General features: G+C 62.1%; 3 protein-coding genes across 4 annotated transcripts; 1 reads left to right on the top strand and 2 right to left on the bottom strand.

The window, feature by feature from the left end:
* The first annotated feature begins 22 nt into the window (after window positions 1–22).
* LMF2 (lipase maturation factor 2) lies at window positions 23–4,111 on the top strand. 2 transcript variants are annotated; one of them, XM_070051546.1, is made up of 14 exons: window positions 23–196; window positions 518–771; window positions 910–938; window positions 1,042–1,265; window positions 1,342–1,520; window positions 1,690–1,825; window positions 1,927–2,061; window positions 2,130–2,235; window positions 2,316–2,412; window positions 2,495–2,677; window positions 2,819–2,987; window positions 3,070–3,181; window positions 3,256–3,352; window positions 3,443–4,111. In XM_070051546.1, the coding sequence occupies exons 1-14, from the start codon at window positions 103–105 to the stop codon at window positions 3,740–3,742; spliced, it is 2,115 nt and encodes a 704-aa protein (XP_069907647.1). In that variant the 5' UTR covers window positions 23–102; the 3' UTR covers window positions 3,743–4,111. The 2 variants fall into 2 exon arrangements, with proteins under 2 accessions (XP_069907647.1, XP_069907648.1); XM_070051547.1 differs by having other exon boundaries at window positions 43–196; window positions 3,245–3,352.
* Window positions 4,112–10,692: 6,581 nt separating this feature from the next.
* On the bottom strand, window positions 10,693–12,953 carry MIOX (myo-inositol oxygenase). Its single transcript, XM_070053126.1, has 10 exons — window positions 12,868–12,953; window positions 12,374–12,454; window positions 12,185–12,265; window positions 11,924–12,086; window positions 11,738–11,805; window positions 11,555–11,664; window positions 11,408–11,475; window positions 11,259–11,308; window positions 11,059–11,171; window positions 10,693–10,968 (listed from the first exon to the last, which is right to left on the bottom strand). The coding sequence occupies exons 1-10, from the start codon at window positions 12,880–12,882 to the stop codon at window positions 10,860–10,862; spliced, it is 858 nt and encodes a 285-aa protein (XP_069909227.1). The 5' UTR covers window positions 12,883–12,953; the 3' UTR covers window positions 10,693–10,859.
* A 387-nt stretch (window positions 12,954–13,340) lies between these two features.
* ADM2 (adrenomedullin 2) lies at window positions 13,341–19,993 on the bottom strand. The gene is made up of 2 exons (XM_070053127.1): window positions 16,319–19,993; window positions 13,341–15,809 (listed from the first exon to the last, which is right to left on the bottom strand). Exons 1-2 carry the CDS (start codon window positions 16,426–16,428, stop codon window positions 15,491–15,493), a joined length of 429 nt encoding a protein of 142 aa, XP_069909228.1. The 5' UTR covers window positions 16,429–19,993; the 3' UTR covers window positions 13,341–15,490.
* Window positions 19,994–20,009: the final 16 nt, after the last annotated feature.

Below are 20,009 nucleotides of genomic sequence, written 5' to 3'. Positions count from 1 at the left end.
GCCCAGGGAGGGCCGCGGGGCGCGCGGGGCGGGGCGGGGCGGGGCGGGGCGGGGCCGGGCCGGGCCGGCGTGGGCTCTGCTCCAGCGGGCCGCGTAGCGGACATGGCGGGCTCCCGGCTCCCGCGGCAGCTCTTTCTGCAGGGCGTGGCGGCGATCTTCATGTTCGCCTTCGCCTCCCTGTACATGCAGATCCCGGGTGAGGGAGCCGAGGGCGCGCGGGTCCTCTCGCCCGCTCCTCTCCCGCGCCGTCCGCAGGCGGGGGAGGGTCCGGCCTTGCGCGAGGGGTAGAGGCAGCGGTGGGCGTCCCGCGGGGCCGCAAGACGCGCCGTGGGCGTGACGCCACCCGGAGCGGGCGCCGGTGGCCTCGGTGCGGACCGGGCTCTGGCCGGCGGATGAGGACGGGGGCCCCGTGGGGGCGGGGGCGGGGGCCGGGGGGCCGCCCCCGCGGACCTCGGCTGGGGAGGGCTGGCCGGGGGCCCCGGAGCGGGCGGGTTCGGCCTGACGCGCCTTCCCACAGGCTTGTACGGCCCCGAGGGCATCCTGCCCGCGCGGAGGACGCTGCGCCCACAGGGCAAGGGGCGCCTGCAGCAGCTGTGGGAGACCCCGACGCTGCTGTGGGAGGCTCCCGTGCTGGGGCTGGACACCGCCCAGGGCCTGGAACTGCTCAGCCTGCTGGGCACGCTGCTGGCCCTGGGTGCCCTGCTGCTGCGCCCGCTGCGCCACCTCCTGGTCTACCTGCTTCTGTGGGCCGCCTACCTGTCGGCCTACCAGGCAAGTGGGGCTGCTGGCCGCCCTGCCGCACCGGGGGGGGGGGGGGGGGGGGGGGGGCATCGCGCGACCACTGCAGCCCGCCCCGCCCCGCACTGCGCAGACGCACACGCCTGCCCCTGACACCTCTTCTCCCCGCAGGTGGGCCAGGTGTTCCTTTATTTCCAGTGGTGAGTGGCTGCTGGGCAAGGGGGCTGGGCAGAGTGGGGGGTTTGTTCCTCGGGCACAGTCTTGATGGGGAAGGGTCCTTTGTGCTGTTTGGTGTCCCCGCAGGGATTCCCTGTTGCTGGAGACGGGCTTCCTGGCTGTGCTGGTGGCCCCGCTGGGGTGGCCCCTCTGCCGACGCCGCAAGCAGGCCCCCCAGGGCCGGTCGGAGGGGGCCTCACCCCACGAGGGCCTCCCCTTCTGGCTGGTGCGCTGGCTGCTGTTTCGCCTCATGTTCGCCTCAGGCGTAGTCAAGCTGACCAGCCGCTGCCCTGCGTGGTGGGGGCTCACTGGTGAGGGTCGCGGCCTGGCCTGGGGTGGGCTGGGGGCTCGGCCCAGCTCTGACCGCCCCCCCCCCGTTCCCTGCAGCGCTCACCTACCACTATGAGACACAGTGCATCCCCACACCGGCCGCCTGGTTCGCCCACCACCTGCCCGTCTGGCTGCACAGGCTCAGCGCGGTGGGCACCTTCGTCATCGAGATCGCGGTCCCTCCTCTGTTCTTCGCCCCCATTCGCCGCCTGCGCCTGGCCGCCTTCTACTCCCAGGTGGGGCGGTGGGGCTCAGGCATGCATGGTCTTCTTCAGCCCTGGGGGTGCGGCAGCTGCTGTCGGGAAGGCACTCCAGGTGTGGAGGGTGGGCCCAGGGAAGGGCAGGCGTTCGGGTTGGCGGGGCCCTGGGCTGCCCGCCCTGCTCTGAGAACAGCCCCCGCCCCAGGTGCTGCTGCAGGTCCTGATCATCATCACGGGGAACTACAACTTCTTCAACCTGCTGACGCTGGTGCTCACCACCGCGCTCCTGGACGACCGGCACTTGGCAGCTGGCCGGGGCCAGCGCAGGAAGACGCCCCCCGGTGAGCGGCCGCCTGCATCCCTGCTGTCTGCTTCTCTCTGGCTGCGCCCCCTCCTCCTGGCCTCAGACTCTCCACCAATCTGCGACTGTCCTGCTCCACAGCCCGGTCCGAGGCCCTGCTGGCCACACTGGCCCTGCTGCTGGAACTGGCCGTCTACGGGCTGCTGGCCTATGGCACCATGCACTACTTTGGCCTGGAGGTCAACTGGCAGCAGCACACCGTCCACTCCAGAACCAGTGAGTGCCGGCTTCGGGGCCGGAGGGCGGGAGCCAGCCCGGCCTTCCTCACACCCCTCTCTCTGCAGCCTTCACCTTCCACCAGTTCTCCCAGTGGCTGAAGACGGTGACCCTGCCCACCATGTGGCTGGGCGCAGCCTCCCTCACCTGGGAGCTACTCACTGCCCTCTGGAGGTGCGCAGCCCAGAGAGGGCGGGAGGGGGCGGCTTTCTGGGCAGAGCTCAGGACTCACAGCTGGGACCCCCTGCCCACAGGTGGACGCAGGTGCAGGGCTGGCTGCGGAAGCTGTGTGCTTCGGTGGAGCTGTCCGTCTGGGGCGGTGCCACAGTGGTCATGTTCCTGATCAGCCTGGTGGGTGGCACCGCAGGGGCAGCGGGTGGAGGCCGGGCGGGGCTGGAGGGACAGCGCTGAGCCTCTGCTCCCCTGCTCACAGGTACCCTACTCCTACATGGAGCCCGAGACCCACGGGCGCCTCTGGGCTGGGACGCACCGCCTGTTTGGGGCTGTGGAGCACCTGCAGCTAGCCAACTCTTATGGCCTCTTCCGCCGGATGACGGGTCTGGGTGGGCGGCCTGAGGTGGTGCTGGAAGGCAGCTACGATGGACGTCACTGGACGGTGAGCTTCCCGTCGGCTCGGGGGGCAGTGGAGACCATGTCTAGCTGGCCCCAGATGTCCCTGGATGGCCAGCCCTGTCATAAGCTTGGGGTGGCAGGGGCCAGTCTGCCTGGCCCAGCTAACCTTGGCCCCACTGGGCAGGAGATCGAGTTCATGTACAAACCCGGGAACATGAGCCAGCCGCCCCCCGTCGTGGTCCCCCATCAGCCACGCCTGGATTGGCAGATGTGGTTTGCAGCCCTGGGCCCACACACACACAGCCCATGGTTCACGAGCCTGGTGCTCCGCTTGCTACAGGGAAAGGAGCCTGGTGAGGCCTGGTGGGGTGGGGCCGAGGGAGGAGCAGGGTTGGGGGCGTGTGGGGGTGGTGCTGAGCCCCTCCTCCCCCACAGTGATCCGCCTGATCCAGAACCAGGTCAGCAGGTACCCCTTCCACAAGCAGCCACCCACCTATATCCGCGCCCAGCGGTACAAGTACTGGTTCTCACAGCCTGGGGAGCAGAGGTAAGGGTGGGGCAGCAGGCCGGGTCGGGAGGCCCTGGGCTCAGGCCACGCACTGAACTCTAGCCCTGTTGCAGCCGGTGGTGGCGACGCCAGTGGGTGGAAGAGTTCTTCCCACCCGTGTCCCTGGGGGACCCGAGCCTGGAGACCCTGCTCCAACAGTTTGGGCTTCAGGTAGGAGGGCGGCAGTGCAGGGGGTGGGGGAGGATGGCCCCCCAGTGCTGGGATGACCTCTGTGGGCCTTCCTCTGTCTTGCCTCCACAGGACAAGAGCCCACCCCGGGCCCGTGGCTCCAGCATCCTGGCCCAGGCCCTCCACTGGGTGCGCGCTCAGCTGTCTCCCCTGGAGGCCCCCACGCTGCTCTGGGGGCTCCTTGTGGCTGTAGGCACCATCAGAATCATGCAGACGCTGCTGGCCCCCTGGGTACTCCGGTCCTTCCCGCTAGCCAATGGGGAGAAGCACAAGCCAGCTCCCAAGAAAGACGGGGGAGCTGCCCGTGGACAGGCTGCCCCAGCCCCCAGCAACTGTAGCAGCACCTCTCGGGCCTCTCGGCGGAAAAAGTAGCTTCCAGAGGGCCGGTCCCTTCTCAGCTCTGACCTGCAGCAGGCGTGGCCCCACCCACCGTGCCTTCGCCACCCTGCCAAGCAGATGCAGGCTAGGGTGCTGCCCTCTGATGCAGGGTGCTACTTTGAGGGCCCACCAGTCCCTCACACCAACAGCGTCCCTCCCCAGGGCTGCCCTGCTGCCTCCACAGTTGGCCCAGGAGATGGCCGCGTGACCCAGCTCAGCCAGCTCAGGACCCTCCCCAGGCTGTTGAGGTCTGAGCCTGGAGCCCAGCGTGGGCCCAGCGTGGGTGCCAGGCTGACTCTCCAGGGTGGTTATCAGCAGTGTCCTGAGGATCCGTGCACCAATAAAGGCGTCCTGAGTGCTGGCTGTTTGCCTGTGTTTCCCTCCCGCTGGGGAGGCCTGAAGTTGGTCTCCACACTGCGCTCAGTGCTCTCTGTTAAGTGGGTTTGAGGAGCGGGCGCGGGGCACAGCAGTCCATGTCCCCTAGTAGAGCACCTGGCTCAAGTCCCTACACTGCTTCCAACACAGCGTCTTGCTGGGACACAGCAGGGGATGGCTCAAGTACGTGAGCCCCTGGCCCAGGGGAGACCAGGCTGGAGTCCGGGCGCCTGACTTCAGCCTGGCCCAGCCCCAGCTGTGTGCTGTTGCAGGCGTCTGGGGAGTGACCCAGCAGGTGGAAGAGCTTTGTGTAGGGTGTCTGCCTTTCAAATGGAATAAAAATGGAGTTTCTTCCTATGGAAGTTAATTTTGAGCACCTGACCCCAGAGGAACCTTGGGCTGGCAGAGTGTGGTGTGTATGGAGCCAGGACACGGCCTCTGCTTCCCACGCTCAGGGCAGGACAGAGGGTCAGAGTAGACCAGGGTGGGAGGGAAGAGGGGAAGGCTCGTCCAGCCCCGGCCTCTGACCTGGAAGAGGCCGTCTGGGCTTGTGGCCGATCTCCTGCCCTGGGAGTTTGCAGCACACACCTGCACTGTCAGACCCCAGGAGACAGCCCCTCCCTGAAGTCCACGGAGCCTGCTCTGGCCCATACAGGAGCACTGTGCTCCAGGGGCATCCAGGGAGCTCCTGCTAACAAAGCAGTCTGCTTTGGCCCAAGACAGCAGGTACGTCTAAGATTCCAAAGCCTGTTCTTGGGCCTGCATGCTCAGATTATTAACTTTTTTAATGCTTCTTATTTGATCTACTTGAAAGAGTTACAGATCGTCCCTCAGCTGGTTCACCCCCATGTGCCCACACAGCTGGGTCTGGGTCTGGCAGAAGCCAGCAGCCCAGGCCTCCATCGGCGTCGCCCACGTGGGTGTCAGGGGCCGAGCACTGGGGCCGTCTTCTGCTCTCTCAGATGCATTAGCAGGGAGCTGGGTCAGAAATGGAGCAAGTGGGGCGCGTGTTGTGGCATAGCAAGCAAAGCTGCCACTTGTGACACCAGCATCCCGTGTGGGCGCTGGTTCGAGTCCCGGCTGCTCCACCTCTGACTCAGCTCCCTGCTGATGCTCCTGGGGAAGCAACAGAAGATGGTCCAAGTGCTTGGGCCCCTGAACCCACTTGGCAGACTGACTGAAGCTCCTGGCTTCGGCTTGGCCCAGTCCTGGCTGTTGGGTCATCTGGGGAGTGAACCAGTGGGTGGAGGATCTCTGTAATTCTTCCTTTCAACTAAAGTAGGTACTGAAGATAAATGAGGGGCCAGTGCTGTGCCTTAGCAGGTAAAGCTGCCATCGCAGTGCCATCATCCCATATGGGCGCTGGTTCGAGACCCAGCTGCTCCACTTCCTATCCAGCTCTGCTGTGGCCTGGGAAAGAGTGGAAGATGGCCCAGGTCCTTGGGCCCCTGCACCCATGTGGGAGACCAGGAAGAAGCTCCTGGCTCCTGGCTTTGGATCAGCCCAGCTCCGGCCGTTGCAGCCAATTAAGGAATGAACCAGCGGATGGAAGACCTCTCTCTCTCTCTCTCTGCCTCTCCTTCTCTCTCTAATTCTGACTTTCAAATAAATAAATAAATCTTTAAAAAAAATAAAATGAGACTGGGGTTCTAGCATTTACTGAAAAAACAAAACAGAAGGTGGGGCAGCCATAGGCTGGCATTGTGGCACGGTGAGTTAAGTTGCTGCCTGTGATGCCAGCACCCTGTCTGGAAGCCAGTTCAAGCTGCTCCACTTCTGGTCCAGCTCCCTGCTAATACCCCTTGGTTTCAAGGATGTCTTCACCCCATGTTGAGTTGGTTTTTGTACGTAATGTCAGGTAGGGGCTAATCTCACTCCACCTGTGGATATCTGGCTTTCCCAAAAGTATGTCCTTGCCATCTCTGCTGCAAATCAGCTGGCTGTAAATTGGTGGTTCATTTATGAACTCTCAGTTCCGTCCCGTGGGTCTGGGTGTCTTCTTGTATGGCAGGCCTTGCTGTGTTGGTTACCATAGCTTTGTACCGTGTTGTTTTTTTTTTTTTAATTTATTTATTTACTTGAAAGGTAGAGTTACAGAGAGAAGGAGAGATGGGGTGGGGGTGGGGGGATCAATCTTGCATAGGTTGGTTCACTCCCCAAATGGCTGAAATGGCCAAGGCTGGATCAGGCCAAAGTCAGGATCCTAGAACTCCATCCTCGTCTCCCGTGTGGGTTCAGGGGCTCAAGGACTTGGACCATTTTCCACTGCTCTTTCCACAGCACATTAGCTGGGAGCCGGATCAGAAGTGGAGCAGCAGGACCAGTGCTGTCGCAGAGCCGATAAGGCCACCGCCTGCAGTGCCGGCATCCCGTGTGGGCACCAGTTCATATCCCAGCTGCGCCACTTCAGATCCAGCTCTCTGCTATGGCCTGGGAAGGCAGTAAAAGGTGTCCCAAGTCCTTGCACCCCTGCACGCACATGGGAGACCCGGAAGAAGCTCCTGGATCCTGGCTTCGGATCAGTTCAGCTCCAGCCGTTGTGGCCAATCGGGGAGTGAACCAGCGGATGGAAGACCTCCCACTCTCCCTCCCTCTCTCTCTGCCTCTCTTCCTCTCTGTGTAACTCTTTCACATAAATAATTTTTTTTTTTTTTTAAGTGGAGCAGCTGGGACGAACCAGTGCCCACTAGGGATGCTGGTGTGGCCGGAAGTGGCCTGACTGGACCAGGATACTGGCCTCACTGTAGCATGTTTTGGATCAGGTTTCATTTATACTTTCTGGCTCTGTTCTTTCTGCTATGGTCACTTTGGCTCTTTGGGGTCTTTCTTGGGCTTCATATGGATTTTAGATTTTTTTTTCTATTTCTGTGAAAACCATTGGCATTTTGATTGGGATTGCATGGAGTCTGCAGTTGGCTTTGGGTAATGTGGACATTTTAATCATGCTGATTCTTCCAGTCCATGACATGGGATCTATTTCCATTTATCTGTGTCTTTTTCATCTTCAATATTTATATTGTTCATTGTACAGGTCTTTCACTACAATGGTTAAATTTATTCCTTTTTCGATAGCTATTATAAATGGAATTATTTTATTCATGTTTTCAAATAGCTTGTTGTTGATGTATAGAAACACTACTGATTTTTGAAAATTGGTTTTATAGTCTGCAGTTTCACTGAATTTGCTTATTATTTCTAGCAATTCTTCTGTGGACTTTCTGTTGTTTTAAGCCTCTAAATTTGTGGTGATTTGTTTTGGCAGTCACAGGAAACTAGCAGTCTGAGTGTGTTCTCACCAGACTCCAAGGAGGACGCAGGGGCCCCACCCACCCAGCCACATGAGCCCTAGGGAAGGAGAATGAAGGAACCAGAGCACGCGGGATATGTGCAGATCTGCACAACCTTCCCACACACACACACACACACACACACTGGATATGTGCAGATCTGCACAACCTTCACACACACACACACACACACACACACTGGATATGTGCAGGTCTACACAACCTTCACACACACACAGACATACACACTGGATATATGCAGGTCTACACAACCTTCCCACACACACACACACACACACACTGGATATGTGCAGGTCTACACAACCTTCACACACACAGATACACACACACACACCAGATATGTGCAGGTCTGCACAACCTTCCCCCCCACACACACACACACTGGGTATGTGCAGGTGTGCACAACCTTCCCACACACACACACTGGATATGTGCAGGTCTACACAACCTTCCCCCCCCCACACACACACACTGGATATGTGCAGGTCTACACAACCTTCCCACACACAGATACACACACACACACTGGATATGTGCAGGTCTACACAGCCTTCCCACATACACACACACACCAGATATGTGCAGGTCTACACAACCTTCCCCCCAACACACACACACACTGGATATGTGCAGGTCTACACAACCTTCCCCCCCCCACACACACACACTGGATATGTGCAGGTCTACACAACCTTCCACACACACACACACACACTGGATATGTGCAGGTCTACACAACCTTCACACACACACACACACACACTGGATATGTGCAGGTCTACACAACCTTCCCACACACAGATACACACACACACACTGGATATGTGCAGGTCTACACAACCTTCCACACACACACACACACACACACACTGGATATGTGCAGGTCTGCACAGCCTTCCCACACACAGACACAGACACACACACTGGATATTTGCAGGTCTACACAACCTTCCCACACACACACACACACACACTGGATATGTGCAGGTCTGCACAACCTTCCCACACACAGATACACACACACACACTGGATATGTGCAGGTCTACACAACCTTCCCACACACAGATACACACACACACACTGGATATGTGCAGGTCTGCACAACCTTCACACACACACACACAGACACACACACTGGATATGTGCAGGTCTACACAACCTTCCCCCCCCCACACACACACACTGGATATGTGCAGGTCTGCACAACCTTCACACACACACACACACACACTGGGTATGTGCAGGTCTACACAACCTTCACACACACACACAGACACACACACTGGGTATGTGCAGGTCTACACAACCTTCACACACACACACAGACACACACACTGGGTATGTGCAGGTCTACACAACACACACACACTGCCGACTGAGGGCAGGTCTCCCCTGTACCAGCGGGGCCGCAGGTGACCAGATGACCTGTTCCAAAGGTGCGTGCAGAAGGGATTGGAGCAGGCACACCCCTGCGGCACACCCTGCAGAGTGGGGGCTGTGGCGAGCCTGACACCAGCACAGGGAAACTGGAGCTGCCCCTGGAGAGCACCTTCACCCCGACAAGCCAGACCTGAACCTTGTGAATTCAGAGGAAATGAGACCCGTGGCGCAGATGGAGGCCACGCTGGCAAGCTAAGGTGTGGCGCTGGAGGAGGCAGCTTGGACAGCGGAAGCAGGCAGATATTGTGCAGGTGATGGGCGGAGCCTGGGGCGGCTGCCCTCCAAGGGTGGCTCACAGGCACTCACTCTGTAGCACTTAACCCCTGAGTTTGTCTTCTGTGGGTGTATCCTTTTAGCTATTGGGGGTTTAGGAGTTTTTATTTATTTTCAATTTGTTTGAAAAGAGCTTTCCCATCTGCCTGTTCACTCCCCAAATGCCTGAGCAGCAGGGGCTGTGTCAGGCCGGAACCAGGAGCCTGGATCTCCATCCAGGTTCTGATGTGGGTGGAAGGGACCCAGGCTTGGGCCGTCACCTCTGCTTCCAGGTGTGCAGTGGAGAGCTGGGACCCCGGCTCAGGTATCAGCTATGGGGTGAGGCTGCTTGCCTGCTGGGCCGAGAACTTGCGCTGGCTCCTGCCACACACACACACACACGACACACACATGACACACGACACATACACCACACACATGACACATACCACACACTACACCACACACACACACCACACATTCACACACACTACATGGCACATACAACATCAACACACACACCACACATTTACACACACCACACACGCGACACACACCACCGCACCACACACGACACACGACACATACACCACACACATGACACATACCACACACTACACCACACACACACCACACACATGACACATACCACACACTACACCACACACACACACCACATACACATGACACATACCACACCACACACACACACCACACATTCACACACACTACATGGCACATACAACATCAACACACACCCCACACACACACACACACACGACACACACCACACCACACACACCACCGCACCACACACATGACACACGACACATACACCACACACACGACACACACCACACCACACACATGACACACGACACATACACCACACACATGACACATACCACACACTACACCACACACACACACCACATACACATGACACATACCACACCACACACACACACCACACATTCACACACACTACATGGCACATACAACATCAACACACACCCCCCACACACACACACACACGACACACACCACACCACACACACCACCGCACCACACACATGACACACGACACATACACCACACACACGACACACACCACACCACACACATGACACACGACACGTACACCACACACATGACACATACCACACACTACACCACACACACACCACATACACATGACACATACCACACCACACACACACACCACACATTCACACACACTACATGGCACATACAACATCAACACACACACCACACATTTACACACACCACACACGCGACACATACCACACATGACACATATCACACCACACACACCCAGACCACACACAGCACTCACACACTCACACACCACACATACACCACACACACTCGTGACACACGACACGTAGCACACTCACACCACACCGAGCCCAGAGGATGTGGTGGCTGTTTAAAAGGGGTGAGGTCAGTTGTCGTCCCCCCCACGCTGGAGCTGGGCAGTTGCCAAGGTGCTCACACCAGGCAGGGCCCTCCCAGGCTGCCCCGTCCCACTGAAGAGTCAGGCACGGCAGAACTTCACGTCTTTATTGTCACCAGGCGCCAGTGGCCATGAGGGGGGGACGGGCGGGTCCAGAGCCTCTCCTGAGGCCGAGGCGGATCCTCCCTGTGCTGGGCCTCCCCGGGCTCCCCAGGACACCCCACCGGGCCTGTGGGCTGGCTCAGAGGGGCAGGCTGGTCACCAGCACAGGACGCCGGGGCAGTACTTGTCAATGAGCCCCTGGTAGTACGGGCGCAGCTTGTCCACGTCGGGCAGGTCGGGGCACTTCGTGTACAGGTCGAACTTGCTGTAGCAGGGAGGGGCAGAGAGATCATGAGGGCCCCGCCCTGGCCATCGGCCTTGTCCTCACCCCAGCCCCCCACAGGCCCGGGCTTACTTGAACTCCTGCACCCAGGGCAGCATGTCCAGGTCCCGCTGGCTACACAGGTGCCGGTAGTCGCCGCCGGTGTGCCACGGGTAGAAGGAGTGAAACCGGATCATGTAGAAGGCCTGTGGAGAGGGCCACACCCAGCATGCTCCCTGCCCGGCGGGGGCTGGCCCGGGCGGGGCTCCCAGGCCTGCCCCTCCCCCACCTACCTCCTCAGGCAGGGAGAACTTGTTGAACTTCATCATCTGGTACATGTACTCTGCGGGCGGGGGCGGGCGCATCAGCTGCAGGCTTGCAGCGGGCGGCCCTCCCGCCCCCACCCCCAGGCGGCCCGCGCCCCGCCCGCCCCGCGGCTCACCATCGTGGCCCCAGGACATGAGGACGTTCTCCAGCCCGCAATGCGGCTGGTACATGCCCAGCTCCGTGCTGCAGAGAGAGCGCAGAGTGAGGGGCTGCTGTGGGCCGGGGAGGGGAGGGCTGGCCAGGGTTGGGGGGAGGGTGGCACCTGTACTGGGGATGCTGCATGTCAGGGTTGTCCTGGAAAGTGGAGTCACGGAAAACCACAGAGGCCTGGGGTCGGCAGCCGACGGGGAAGGTGTCTCCAACGACCGCCCACTGCAGGGCAAAGGCTGGGTGGGTAGGGCCCCCCACATTAGTGTCCCCCCTCCCTAGCTTCCCTGGCTCTCACCTGGGGCTCCCCCCACAGAGCCAGGACCTTCCCGAGGTCATGCAGGAGCCCAACAAGATGGAACCAGTCTAGGAGGGAGGCACACAGGGCAGGAGGGTTGGTGTGGGGGCGGAGAGCCAGGATGGCCCCGGCTGCTGGGGTGCCCCTCGCACACCCCACCCCCACCACACAGCTGGCTCAGCGCACCCTTGTCGGGGTGCGCCCTCCGGATGCCCTCTGCCGTCTGAAAGGCATGGAAGGAATTGGGGAAGTCCACGTCGGGGTCCGACTCGTCCACCAGCGCGTCCAGTGCGCCCACAGCCTCCAGGACGGTCATCTTCGTGTAGGAGAAGCTGCCGAACTGGGCATGCTGGGTGGGAGGGCGGGCCGAGTCAGCTCAGCGCCCATCCCGGCCGGAGAGCTGGGGCTGGGGCTGGGGCTGGGGCTGGGCCAAGGGGCGGCGCTGACCTTCCTCCTGACGAAGTCCACCGTCTGCTGTGAGTGCATGAGCTTGTAGGTGTTGAAGACGCGATCCAGGAGGGGGCCCGACTGCAAGCCAGACAGTCAGCAGAGGCCATGTGCCTCACGCGGCCGCCCCTCCCCCAGGCCGGGCCCCACAGGTGGGAGCAGAGCCTCCCCCCAGGGCCAGGTCCTCACCGTGTAGTTCCGGAAGGTGCTCTTGTCTTTGGCTGTCTCTGGGTCTGCATCAGGTCGGTAGGTCAGGGAAGGGTCTGGGCCCTGGGCGCATGGGGGATTTGATCCATGTCACTGTCAGGCCATCCCCACAGGGCTGGAGACACCGAGCCTGGGACCTGCTCAAGGCTGCTGGCGGGCACCTGAGGACACGGCCTCCCCCACGCCGTCAGCTGGGCCTGCACTGGCCTCGGACACCTGGTATGCTCACCAGCCAGGCAGATGTATGTGCCCAACACCAGGGATGCCGTGAGGGCTAGGAACCGCCCTGCTCCACCTCCTCGCAGACGCGGGAGACCCGAGTCCGCGGGGAGGCAGGGGTCTGCTGACCCTGCTGCAGTTGGACCAGCAGGAAGAGGCCTGGGTGGGCAGGAGCTGCTGCCTTTTCCCCCAGGGAAGGCTAGCCGGCAGGGAAGGGGGCAGGGGGGCCCCTTTCCCAGCAGGTCTGCAGTACTTACCACAGCCACCTTCATCCTGAGGTCAGTGGATCTCGGGTGGGCCAGAATCCCGTGGGCTCAGGTGCCCCTATATATGCCCACAGGTTACATAAGTGACCAGACACCACCCAGCCCCTTGGCCTTGGCCCTCGGTAATGAGTGACCATCTGCCCCCTCCTGCCACAGCGAGTTAATGTGTCAGCGCAGGCAAAGCCTCAGCCCCCTTGCCCTGACCTCAGCCTCCCTGACCCCAGAGGAACTGACCTGCTTCTCGTTCCAGGCACTGCTCCACAACCCCCCAACCTGCCCCGGCCTTTAAACACCTCTGCCACCACCTCAGGCGGCCCCTCCCCACAGGTGGTACAGACCCTGGACCCCGCCCCTCTGCCCCCACCCCGGGTCTCTGGGAGTGAAAGCTTGGGCTCCAGGCTCTATGGCTCTGGGTGGGGCAGGGGCTTCCTAAGGAAAAGCTAACTCTTTTAAAACTGTGAAAATGGCATTGAACGCTTTATTCAATACAGCACACTAGGGCAAAGGGATAGGGCCCAAGCCGCAAACCACCAAGGGGGCTGGAGACCCACTGCCGGGGAGTGGAGTGGAGGATCCGTGCAGATGGGACAAAGCAGGTTGAGGGCTGGAGGCAGCAGCTCTCAGAAGTCAAGGGTGGGAGATGAGGAATTCCATCAGATATGGAGGGTGGGGGAGGCCCGAGAGCTGACCGGATTCTTGCTAACCCGGTGCTAGGCAAGGCAGGGCCAAGGTCAAGTCCGGAGGAGACTGGGCTCGGGCAGTCTGTCTGGGCTCTCGGACGAGAGTCAAGGACAGACACCGGTGCGGCCAATGCCGTGAGCTGCCCGTCGCTGTCCATGCAGAGGGAGATCAGGCCCCTGGAGGCTTCTTGTGGGGCCTCGTGGGCCTGGGATGCGGTGTGGCTGGGGAAGGCACTGGGGGCGGGAACTCAGCAGGCTGTGGGGGCATCAGGTGACTTCACACCGCTGCCGGCTGTGGGTGGTGGCAGGAAACCTTCTGACACTGCCCAGATGTCGGAGGGCAACGGAAGAGCCACAAGGTGGGGGCTACGGGGCAGGTTGGCGGGGGGACTGGTGCAGGGGGCAAAGTCTGTGCTTCAGCCCCCCAGGGCGCAGGGCCCACTCGAGAAGAGGGGTGTGGGGGAGGGCAGCATCCCTGGCAGAGGAAACAACACCCAGGCCAGGCGGGCGCGGGGATGGACCTTGCCCCTGCCCCAGGAGCTGAGTTGTGAAAACTGAACTCCTCTCACCGGTTTGCCCCAGACCCCTCCTCTGCCTTGTTCCCCTTCCCTGCTCGGTCCTCACTGCCACGTGGGCATCACCCCTGACTCAGGCCCAGGCCGCTGGCCCCTCCCCCAGTCTCTCCTAGCCAGTGCTGCAGACACAGCTCCCGTGCGAGGGGGGCCTTGGTGGCTCAAATCTCACGCACCCTTCCTGCAGGCGGCCCCTCAACCACCTGCTGCTGATTCTTCGTCTGCCTCCCTGGGCACGGAGGTCTCAGCCTGGTCCCCTGTGTGCCAGGAGCCCCCAAAGAAGGCACCAGCCCGGGGCCCAGGCACCCTCCCAGGTGGTGGCCACAGCTCTGCCCTCCTGCTCTGCCTCTGGGGGGGTAATTGACAGTGGCAAATGCTGGTGGGTGGAGTGCCGTGTGTGTTTCTAATGGACAGAAACTACCATTTCCGCACCTCCAGGCTCCGCCGGTCAGGACTGCATCGAAGCGTGGGTGACAGGACATGTGTGAAGACCCAGCCCCAGGTGGACACGCAGGACCCTGCACACACCAGCTGTGGCTCTCATTCTCCTTATCATTTTGAGGCTGCTTGCTCCTCCCTGGGCTCTTAGTGGGTGCAGAGAAGCAAGTCTTCCCAGCCTCCCGCTGTCCCCAGGCCTGGTCCTGTGAGGCCCCTACACTGTGTGTGTGTGTGGGGGGGGAGGTCCTGGGAGCTCTTGCTTGGCTGTGCTTGCCTCCCTGGGGGGGGGGGGTTCCTTAGTTGCCCTGGGTAGGAAGAAGGGAGCATCCTTGCTCTGCCCTAGAATGGCCCCTATGGCCCTATTCCGTAGCTGCCCGCAATTGGGGTGGGGTAACCATGGCCAGCTGGCCTGGGTTCCAGGATTGCCAGTCAGAGCTGCCAAGGCTCCTTTGTGACCTGTCCCTACTCAGCTGATCCTGGAGTCACAGCATCACAGGGCACTGGGAGGGGAAGGGTCGGGCACAGGCATGCCCAAGTGGGAAGGGGCTCAGCGTCACCCCCCGCCTTTGCTCAGAGGTGACCCCGTGGGTTTGGAACCTGGGTGACTGCTCCCTGATGTTGGCCAAACCTCTCTCCTCAGAGGCCCTTCTCGGCGTTCGATGCTGCCCACCACCTCTGCCTGTGACGGCTCCCTGAGTGTGCACACCCGTGGGGTACACAGGTCCTAGGTGTGCAGACCCAGCGTGAAGACCCTCCTGGGTCTATATACACCCATGACTCTCCGTGTCCACGGCCACTCAGGCCCTGTTGTCTGCAGGAACTCCAGGGGCCCTGGCCGGGGCTGTGGGGTTAGCCGCACCTCTGGAATCCAGGCACAGCTCCCCTGCCCGGAAGGGACAGGCAGGGGTGTGGTCCTGTCCCACCTCAGCCATAACTGTGGGGGCTGCTGGGGTCGATGGGAGCGGAGTCCTGGCGGCCCGCTGGCCTCACGAGCTGCCAAAGCCGGTGGCTGAGGTTCTGTACTTGGCAGGTGCCCAGCACACAGCCCACCCGCAGGAGCTGGGCTTGGGTCCTGCGGGGGCCGGGGTGTCTCTGGCCGCTGTCCCGGAGACGCTGGCCCATCGTGGGGGCCTGGCTGGCCCTCCTGTATGGCTGAGGAACCTGACGGGGCTTCCAGACCACTGCCCAGGGTGCAGGGTGTCGGGGCTGCAGACTGCCGGAAGGGGTCCGGGCCGGGGGCTCTCTGCAGAGGCAACGGAGGACGTGAACTTGACAGCTGAGCCCTTCAGAATCCCCTCACCCCCACTCGGGGCAGGGGTCACTGGCACGGGAAGTCCACAGCTTCCCCGACAGCCTGGTGTGTGGCCAGGGGAAGCCCATAGCCCCTTCTGAACACATAGTCATCTTGTGGCCCAGGTCACGTGTCCCATCAACAGCACCTCCCCGGGGCAAAGGGCACCCTGGGCACCAGGCCCAGGACTGTGGGTGATGTCCCCGCAGCCCCTCTCTCCCTTAGGAGAGACAGGCCTGAGGAGCCCCCAACAGGCATCCCCCTCATAGGGTGTGGATACCCGCCTTGGGAGGGAGGCAGAGAAAGAGAGGCCTCTGGGGTTGCACTGGTCCTCAATTTGGGAGGTGGGGGGTGGGGCTGGAGATGAGGAGGTGAGGGAGGGGACAGTGCATCCCGTGGTACCCTGGTTACCCTCGAGGGACAGGGATCGGGGTTGGTCTGAGACCTGTCGTCCTGCTCACCTGGGCCGAAGGGGCCGTGGGCCCCCGAGCGGGCCGCTGGACAGCGCACCGGGCAGCTGCAGGTACACAAGGCTGACGCAACCCAGGATGACAGCCAGGAGCCGGGCCATGGCACCCACGCTGAGTAGAGAGAGCCGCGGACTGCCTGCCGGGTCGGGGGCGGCCTGGGCCTCAGGCCAGCCCCCAAGTCCGCACGGTGGGGCCCCTGCCACCTGGGGGCGCCAGGCGTGGCGTGGGCAAGTTGGGTTCCTGCCAGCCGACCGGCGCGCGGACCTCCGGAGGGGAGCGGGCCGACTGGTCCGGGTTCCGTCGGCAGGTGGCGGGCAGAGCAGGTGGGGGAAGTCTTAGTCAGCCAGAGGCCTTGGGTGCTGCGGGGGGACCGAGCGCCGGCCCTGGCGGCGCCCCTAGAGCTAAATAGCCTCTCCCGCAGGGGCGGAGCTGGCGCGCCGGGGGGCGGGGCGGGGGCGGGGGGGGGCGGGGGGAGGACGGCACCGGACGCGGCCTCGCCTGGGACCCTTGTGGCTTCAAGGAGAAGGCGCGGGACAGCAGCGCTGGGCAACTGCGCGGGAACCCCGGGCTGCCGCGCCCTGCCAGGGCTCGGGTCGCTGCACAGTCCAGAGCCTGGGGAGTCATGGCTGGGCTCTCAAGCCAGAGGGTGGGCCCCGGGCAGCGCTGGCTCAGGATCCCGCGCAGAACAGATGGCGGAGGGTCTGTCGGGTCCCAGGGAGGCCGTTCCCAGGCGGCCTTTTTCCTAGAACCTCGTTTTGTAAGAAACTCAAACCTAGGTGCCAGGCAAGATCCCTGCACAGTGCCCACTGTGGGGCCAGGTTCTGCTTCCCTGTACCTCACACACAAGCACGTCGAATGGAAAGTAGACCCGGCCCAGCTCCATAGTTGGTGTCCTGTGATTGATTTAACCAATCCTTCATCAGTGGCCACGAGAACCCTGCGCGGTCTCCACTGGACAGCAACGGTGCTAACCTGTTCTCCACAAACCTGGTGCCCACCACTGTCCACAGATGAAGGCCTCGGCAGCTCTCGGCTTCTTTGTCCATCTGAGAGGCAGCCATGATCTCATCCGCCTCCTACCAGAGGTTTCTCCGATTACCTGCCCCTCCTCATACCCCCTGTGGCCACTCTGTCCCTCCTGCTGAGCACACCATGGGCGCTCAGTAAACATTTGCTGGATGATTAAGTTCATGAGTGTTGAGCCTGGCCTACCTCTGAGAAGGGTGGGGGGCTCCAGCAGTCACCTGCTTGTCCATTCCTACCAGCCAGGCCTGAGAGGGGTCGTGTGTTTGTGTCAGGAGCACAGGCCTGGGGAGTCCAGCAGGAGCGGGGCCCATGGGGACATGGGGGACAGGGTGCTGCACACACGGGCTCCTGGCTCCCGGCACAGCCTTTCTGCCTTCTGAGCCACCCGTGGGTCACCCACACGGAGGTGTCGGCTCAGCCTTCGGTGCTGTGAGCGAGGGCTGAAGACAGGGCAGGATTTCGAGGTGGTCGGGCCCTGGCAGGTGGAGGGACACCGTCCACAGAGCAGGCAGAGGGAAGAAGGTGGTGTAGGGAGGTGTGGGCAGAGGGCCGAGGAGGGCACTCGTCCTGCAGTGTCATCTTCCACACTGTGGAAGCACCATCGTTCCAGACACAAACATGGTTTGTCCACCTTGCCAGTAGGGACGTTTTAATCTGGGACAGGTGGTGGTAGGTCTGGGGGTGGGCGGGCCAGAAGCCCACTGCCTTCTTTCTTTCAGACCCTGGGACGACTGAACAATCACTACCTCCATCAGACCGTGGTCCCATTGCCCAGAGCCCACGGTTGACGGCGCTGGGGGGGTCCTCTGACCCTCAGGCATCAGCCTGGCTGCCTCTCCCACTGGCGAGCCCACAGAAGTGTCCCCACACTCTTCAAGGGGAGGCCCTGGGCCTCCGTTCTTCCTCAGTTGAGGAGCTGCCCCTGGGGCGCGATGGGGCGGCTGCCCTGGAGCAGTGTCCACGGCGGAGACGGGTGAAAGGCAGGCCAGCCAGGCCCGGGCTGCGGGAGGGCTGGGTGTGCTGACGGCAGTGGGGAGAGCTTTAGAGAAGTGGGAGTGCAGCAGACAGCGAGCGTGGCGACCGCCAAGGGAGGTTTTGAGAGCCGAGATGAAGCTGGAGCCAGAAGGAGGAAGAGAGGGTGTGGTGAGGGCATGGCCGGCCAGCAGCAGGCAGAGGCTCTGTGGGTACGTGGTGGGGGGGATGCCGGCTGGGGGTCTCCCACCTGGTGGCTTCTGTTTCTATGTGAGGAAGGGGCAGCAGCTGGAAGAGCTGCGGACTGGAGACAGCTGCCCAGACAGCAGCAGGCTGGGCAGTGGGTGTCACCACAGGCCACTCACCCTGTATGGTGAGCGGCAGGTGAGGGGTGTGGATGGCCCTGGAGTTTGGCCAGATGGGGGCCAGAGGGGCCGGCGCTGTGACCCTGCAGTGGGCTGAGCCTCCGTCTGTGGCGCTGGCATCCCCTGTGGGCGCCAGTTCTAGTCCCAGCTGCTCCTCTTCCGATCCAGCTCTCTGCTTCTGCTCTGGGAAAGCGGTGGAAGATGGCCCAAGTACTTGGGGCCCTAAATCTGCGTGGGAGACCCAGAGGAAGTTCCCAGCTTCGGATCAGCTCGGCTCTGGCTGTTGCAGCCATCTGGAGAGTGGATCAGTGGATGGAACAGTGGATGGACGACCTCTCTCTGTCAGCGGGGGAGAGGCGGCTTGGGTGGACGCAGGCACTGCTGAGGGTGCCACGGGCAGGACCCGAGACTCAGCGGCAGGAGCCTTGCAGGGTTAGGGCAGCCTGGAAGGGACAGGCCCCTGAGGCTGGGGACACAGACCTGGGCATTGACATGGGCCTGGTGGGAGGCCTAAGGGCAGGGAAGCGGGTGTGGGGTAGCCCCTGGCAGGATGTGTCCAGGGCTGCTGCTGCCCACACACAAACCCCGGAGTGCTAATAGGGGTGGAGGGGCTCCTTTCTGGGTACATGTGCTGGAAATCAACTCAAGCCGGCTTAGACAAAAAGGGTTCCTCAGCCTTGGTCAACCCGGGAGTGGCTGAGGGCGGCTGTGGCTGTGCCACCGTCCACCAGCAGGGCGGAGATGGGCTGGGCCCCCCCTCAGCTGTCTCTGAGCTTGCCTCTCATTCTCTCTGGCCACTCCTGGGGCAGATGGGACATGGCTGCCATCAGCTTCCGCAGAGCCAGCTCCTTGCAGGCACCCTGCCCTTGAGGGCCATGTCTCCCTTGACCATCGCTGGGCCGCTGCTGGGGAGGGCCTGACCAGCCCCAGCACTTGGGGGCGGCGGGTGTCCCTGGGCCGGGTGTTTGGATCTCCCTCGCCTCCGCGGGGACCCCCAAGGGCAGGCCCAGCCTTTCTCGAACCCAGAGCCCCCAAAGGTGGGGCTTGGGTGCCCCCCTGAGGTGACGGCCTCGGCCTCCTCCGTCCTCCGGCCGGGCCCACGTCCCTCCCGCCTTCCCTCAGCCTGAAGCGCCTCCCAACGGGGGGCTCAACCAGGGCCGCTGACCGGTCGGAGGGTCTGCACCGAGGCCCCGGGGCGGGAGACGATGGGCGGGCCATCGCTTCCGGGATCCGCCCCCACGAATGGTCGACCAATGGCGTTTGTTGTCTCGCGCCCCGCCCACTGGGGGGGGCGGGCCGAGGGTGCGCAGGCGCACGGC

Source organism: Oryctolagus cuniculus, chromosome 11 (assembly GCF_964237555.1).
Source record: "Oryctolagus cuniculus chromosome 11, mOryCun1.1, whole genome shotgun sequence".
NCBI lineage: Eukaryota > Metazoa > Chordata > Mammalia > Lagomorpha > Leporidae > Oryctolagus > Oryctolagus cuniculus.
Note: the sequence above shows the minus strand (reverse complement) of the source record. Positions and strands in the feature narration are given on the sequence as shown.

What these genes read in the sequence shown, in the direction of transcription:
- LMF2 (XM_070051546.1), top strand. Translation starts at nt 103, where the DNA reads ATGGCGGGCTCCCGGCTCCCGCGGCAGCTCTTTCTGCAGGGCGTGGCG. An exon ending in TGGCCGCCTTCTACTCCCAG is followed by an intron (nt 1,521 to 1,689) that starts GTGGGGCGGTGG and finishes CCCCCGCCCCAG; the next exon opens with GTGCTGCTGCAGGTCCTGAT. An exon ending in CACCGTCCACTCCAGAACCA is followed by an intron (nt 2,062 to 2,129) that starts GTGAGTGCCGGC and finishes CTCTCTCTGCAG; the next exon opens with CCTTCACCTTCCACCAGTTC.
- MIOX (XM_070053126.1), bottom strand. An exon ending in CTCTGTGGGGGGAGCCCCAG is followed by an intron (nt 11,665 to 11,737) that starts GTGAGAGCCAGG and finishes TTTGCCCTGCAG; the next exon opens with TGGGCGGTCGTTGGAGACAC. An exon ending in ATGCAGCATCCCCAGTACAG is followed by an intron (nt 11,476 to 11,554) that starts GTGCCACCCTCC and finishes CTCTCTCTGCAG; the next exon opens with CACGGAGCTGGGCATGTACC.
- ADM2 (XM_070053127.1), bottom strand. Translation starts at nt 16,428, where the DNA reads ATGGCCCGGCTCCTGGCTGTCATCCTGGGTTGCGTCAGCCTTGTGTAC. An exon ending in CCACGGCCCCTTCGGCCCAG is followed by an intron (nt 15,810 to 16,318) that starts GTGAGCAGGACG and finishes TTGCCTCTGCAG; the next exon opens with AGAGCCCCCGGCCCGGACCC.